At 42.6% G+C, this 5,539-nt stretch overlaps 1 protein-coding gene across 1 annotated transcript; it reads left to right on the top strand.

Moving 5' to 3' along the window:
- The first annotated feature begins 3,880 nt into the window (after window positions 1-3,880).
- Window positions 3,881-4,870, top strand: LOC124223712 (uncharacterized). The gene has a single exon (XM_046635945.1). The coding sequence runs from the start codon at window positions 3,881-3,883 to the stop codon at window positions 4,868-4,870; it is 990 nt and encodes a 329-aa protein (XP_046491901.1).
- Window positions 4,871-5,539: the final 669 nt, after the last annotated feature.

The following is a 5,539-nucleotide window of genomic DNA, read 5'->3' as shown; positions in this document are numbered from 1 at the left end:
TGCGGCAGTCAGTGAGTTAAATTTCGTGTAATCTGACATATATATATATTGTGACGGGACGCCTGGCTGGCGTACCGACACCTGGGGTTCGGCGCGTGCCCCCTAATATTTTGCTTGGTAAACCCAAGCCAAATCTAACTGTCCACTCGATAACCCCGCCACACACCGGGAACCCAATCAAATCACACGATTTACCGTACCCCTTCTTCAGGGAACGCGACCAATCTCTATCTCCGAAAACGGCGTAACTAGACAATAAGAGTATATAAGACGAGCGCAAACGGGAATCTAGTAATCTATTACCTATTGAGCAAGCGCCAGGATAGATTATTGAAGACTTCCACGAGAAGACCCATACTTCCCACATCCACGAGGAGCCGGACACCAAGGAACCACGATCAGGAGACGTGGAGTACCCGTGCAAGGAATCCTCAACACCACTTCCCATCAAAGGAGGGCATTCAGCGTACTAATAAATCCTATTTGTTTTCAATAAAATGAACTCCTTAGGTACCAGGGAGCCGTGTCTGAGTGAAGAACAGCATTGCGTCTGACCTCATAGCTCAGATACGGTGATCGTCTCACAATCCCCCGACCCGTAGGTAGGACACCTGAACCCGTAGAGAGTCACGGTCATAGCGACTGAAAGTCTTAATACAGGTGAAGGTACATTTGCGTAGAATCCCCTTGCCTTTAACTACCACGCTAGTAATATCCAGTCTTGCCATACGCAAACTGAATCACTATAAAAGTCCTTCTGACTACTGTGCTATCACTCACGTAATATTCTGTTTCAGTACTATCTAAACGAATAATTATAATATCAAAATCAACTGTCAGCGACGATTCCTCATTATCAAATACCGTCCCTCTGACGACCAGACTATCACATAAATAATATTGAGTCTACCCATAGGTAAACCGAACTACCATCCAAATCCTTCCGACTACCATACTAGCACACGAATAATATTCTGTCTTAGTTCCCACCAAACGAATCATTATCCTTCACCAAAACCGACTAGTCAACAATCCAGAATAATCCAATACCGTCCCTCTGACCAACATGCTATCACAAAATTAATAGTCAGTCTTGCCGCAGGCAAACTTCATTAATATCAGAGCAAATAAGGAAGAACTATCCCTTCCCAAATTATCAAAAATCTCTTAGAGATTACCAGAAGAATAAGTTCACAACCTTTCATCCTGTCTCTTATCCCGCCTCACGGGAACAAAACATTGACGTATAATTGCTATATTTCCTTTCCCGAAATAAATAATTTCGCATCACGAGTCAACCTCTCAGAGCGATCTATCTGTGCGTGCTTCACACTCACAGATCAAGTTTGACCCTCAACCGTTTAGACGGCCTATGATGATGGGTCTATTCCACTCGTGCCTGTGCACATGAGGGTGAGAAAACAAATTCTGAGGCTATCTCGAAAAACCAAGTTGGAGTGGTCAAACTATTCGGGCTGTTCCCGGAGTTAATCATACAATTAACAAGTCATCCTTCTCCACCTTCCTTCCGTGTCCAGAGACCGAATCCTGCAGCTCTATCCCAGAGACAGGAAACTCTCAAAACAAATATATCATTCGAGTATGCGCTAAATATCACACATAGCGTGTGAAGTTTTGGCGAAACAAAGCCCGCGAATAAACTGTACGTCTCATTGGCGAAAGCGTGCAAACTCGAAACGTTTCAATATATATATATATATGTCAGATGGTTGCTGCCAGGTCCTTTTCGGTTACGTAGTGGTTTCTTCGAGAACATTTGGTTTCTTTCAGGTCCGACCTGGAAGATGTATTCTGCTTATGGTGCTTTTTAGGTCCGACCTCGAAATAACCAACACGTATGTTTTGGTATATCTCAGGTCTCGTATATAGTATAAAATCGTATAAAATGGTATAAACTCGATAAATTGTACAATTCCAGGATCAGTCCTTGAAACAGACGTTCCATCGACTGATATACTGTTTTATGCAGTTTTATACAGGTTTATACACTTTTATACACTTGACCTGAAAATGGTCATTTAAAGGAATGAACACGTATTTTACAAAATAAAACAGCTGCATTTAATCCGACATCTGATTATACACCGCCTTTTCCATGGAAATTTGACTATTTTACCTAAATATCGTTCCAAAGTGATTTCGGTCTTGCGAAGCGAACTGTCAAGTACAACACGAAATTTTTTATTGAGAATCTCACGAAGTCTGTGAGCGCTAACAGTAGTAAATAATTCAACTTAGGACGCAACAAAAATTTCCAAATTCGAGTAAAATACTAACAATAATTAAGTGATCTGTGTTACATTGTTACGTTCCGAGAGGAACGTTTCGAGTCGATTCTGATTCGCTGCGTGATTTAAATTATTCTCCTGACTTACGTAGTTGGTATATGTGAATCTCGGGAATCCGCTGATCAGCTCCTCAGATCTTCTCGTTCAACTCGCCTACAATTCTGAGAGTTTTTTAGGTGAGGCTCATGCCAACCATCACTACGCGTGATTGAAATAATTATTTATAACAACACTTGGATTAACTTCACAATTATTAACAATCTCCTTCTAGTTCTCAATGGTAGGTTTACAATTGTGTGAGAATAAGGGTTTCTTTCTCTGTGAGCTACCCATTATTTCTCTTCCCACGTTTCCGGTGTCTAGTCTACTCGATTATCTTAACTATGGCAGGTGTTTATTACTTTGGGTTATTACGGTTCAGATCGTAAATCAAAGGTTTTATGTGAAAGCTAATGTTGAAAGGTATAACGGTTAGATGGGAAAAAATATAAATACCATATATGTTATGAATTTGACTGATGAAATAACGGTTCATCTAGTGTATGAGAACTATCGATATAAGAATTTGGAAGTTACGATGGTAACTATGTTTGTTGGTATCAATCTACGACTATTGGCAAGGATACGTAAGGCTCTCTTATGGTAACTGCACGCTGGTAAGGTAGGGCGCAGAGAGGGTGCCGCCGTGAATACCGGCTGGCACGTAACAACATGTCAACATAACCTAGACGACTGACTTTATATCCTTTGTATACACCAAAGACCAAATCGTAATCCGCCGATGAAATTCTGAAGAATTTCAGAGTATTTTAGAAAGCACCAAGAAAAAACAATGGAACACTCTGAGACATAACGTTCATGAAGTCATACACGAGCGGTACGGCAGAATAAACGGGAACAGCTGTCCAGTGTTGAGATATAATCTTAAGACTTCTGCCTTTTGGTCAATCTCTCAGTACTGCTCTAACAATATTGAAATTCACAATGCACGTTAATTTTCAGTGAATCAGGATAATAGCAAATAGTTTATTAAAACATCATACGCTTTTGAAAATCTCGGCAACACAAGCGATATATGTAATGTAACGTGGCATTTTTACTGCGCGTTCCACACGACTCCCCGAACTCTAGACGGACCATAAACTTGTGGCGACCTCTCGACAACAACCAGCTCCGCCCGTCACCAGAACCGAGAGCAGCGCCCCAGCTCGTAAGCGGCAGCGCAAGCAGACGCTGACGTTCCGTCTCGGCGACGAATGATCGTGCGAGAACTGGCCCTAAGGGCGCGCGCCTAAGACTAGAAAAAACCAGTTACATCCAGCCAGAGCTGTGGAAAAGAACTGCATGACGCTTTCCTCTGATCTCTAAAATAAATAAACAATAACTCATTGTCCGTGATACATCCAGTGTGCCTGTCACTCAATTACCCGTCCTCCTATAATTAAGGCTAAAATAGATAAGAAAGCCAAAACTGGTGACCCCGACTAAAAGAACTAACCTAAAAGAAAAAAAAGGAGAGGAAACTTGGCATGCCCACACCGCGAACCCCCTCAAAACTAATACCTGGCGAAATGTCGAACACCGAGGGAGCCGCGGGTGGAGAGGACCCAACCGAAATCCTCCTGCAACAAATCAAGGAACTTCAAGGAGAAATCCAAGACATGAGAAATCAACAGGTAATAGAAAGCCAAAGAACACGAACTACCCAACCCAGCTCCTCAAACCAGCAGGTAACAACCATTCGTGAAGATAACGAGCTCAGTGCGATTGCAAATTACAAATTACCCATGTTTTGGAAAACAAATCCAGCGGCATGGTTCATACAAATAGAGTCGACGCTGCGAAAAAAGAAAATCGTCTCAGATTCAGCCAAGTACGACGCGGTGGTAGAAGCTCTCGACGAAGCAACCATTTGTGAAATTACAGACATTTTTTTCAATCCGCCAGCAGATAATCGATATCAACACATGAAAGACATGATATTGAAACGATTCACAGCCTCATCAGAGCGTCAGTTGCAGATCCTGCTCTCGGAGATCCAACAGGGTGACCAAAAACCGTCGCAACTGCTGAGGAAAATGAAGGAGCTGGCCAACAACAGAGCATCAGAAGAGCTCCTCAAAACGAAATGGCTCGGGTTATTACCTAAAACGGTACACAGCACGTTAAAAGTCGTACGCAACGCAACACTGGACGAGCTAGCAGAAATAGCCGACAGCATCCTCGAAAACACAACGAACGTCATGTGCGTGAACACTCAAGGCGAGGAACAAACACTATCGGTAAACGCAATAAAAACGCATGAAGGAAAAGCTCTGGAAACTAAAATCGACAACATTGAAAAAAGACTGAATGAAATTGCCGAGTGGACAAAAACTGAAAAAAACAAGAATAAAAACAAGGAAAATCAAAGATCCAGAGCCCAATCGCGAACTCGATCTCCTTCAACAGGACGCACCGGTCAATGCTACTATCACCGAAAGTTTGGTGACAAGAGCTACCGCTGTGCTCCACCGTGCACTGCGAAACCCATTGAACAAGCTACGAAACAGGAAAACTAAAGGAGCTGTCATCTATACAGGCGGTGGACGACAGCAACATGGATACGAAAGAACACCGCCTACACATCTACGACAAACTGACACACTTCAAATTTTTAATTGACTCCGGATCAGTGGTCTCAGTAATTCCACAGGAGGCAATAAAACAAAAATTGAAAATTTCAGAGCTCCAACTCTACGCAGCCAATCACACGGTCATAAAAACCTATGGAACCCAATGGACAGAAATAGATCTGGGACTGCGCAGAGCATTCAAGTGGCCATTCATCATAGGTGACGTCAAATCAGCAATCATTGGTGCAGACTTCATCGCTCGCTTCGGTCTGTTAATAGATCTGAAAGGACAACGATTAATAGATTCAACAACATCGCTGTCAACAAAAGGAGAAATCATCAAAGCTGCAGTTCATAGCATCTCGACAGTCGACATGAAAGAAAACTCTCCAAACAACGAAGGCCAAAAGTACACGGCCCTGTTGAACCAATACATCGAAATAACAAAACCAACGATCCAAGCCACCGACGAGAACAATGAAGACATCGCTCACTACATTCCAACGCAAGGACCTCCGGTAACCGAAAGGCTAAGAAAATTGGCAGGGGAAAAACTGAAAGCAGCAAAAGAAGAGATTAAGCTCATGCTGGAACTAGGAATAATCGGACCATCGA

The sequence above is a fragment of the Neodiprion pinetum genome, chromosome 7 (genome assembly GCF_021155775.2).
Source record: "Neodiprion pinetum isolate iyNeoPine1 chromosome 7, iyNeoPine1.2, whole genome shotgun sequence".
In the NCBI taxonomy this organism is placed as follows: Eukaryota; Metazoa; Arthropoda; class Insecta; order Hymenoptera; family Diprionidae; genus Neodiprion; species Neodiprion pinetum.
This window is presented reverse-complemented; position numbering and strand designations above follow the sequence as displayed.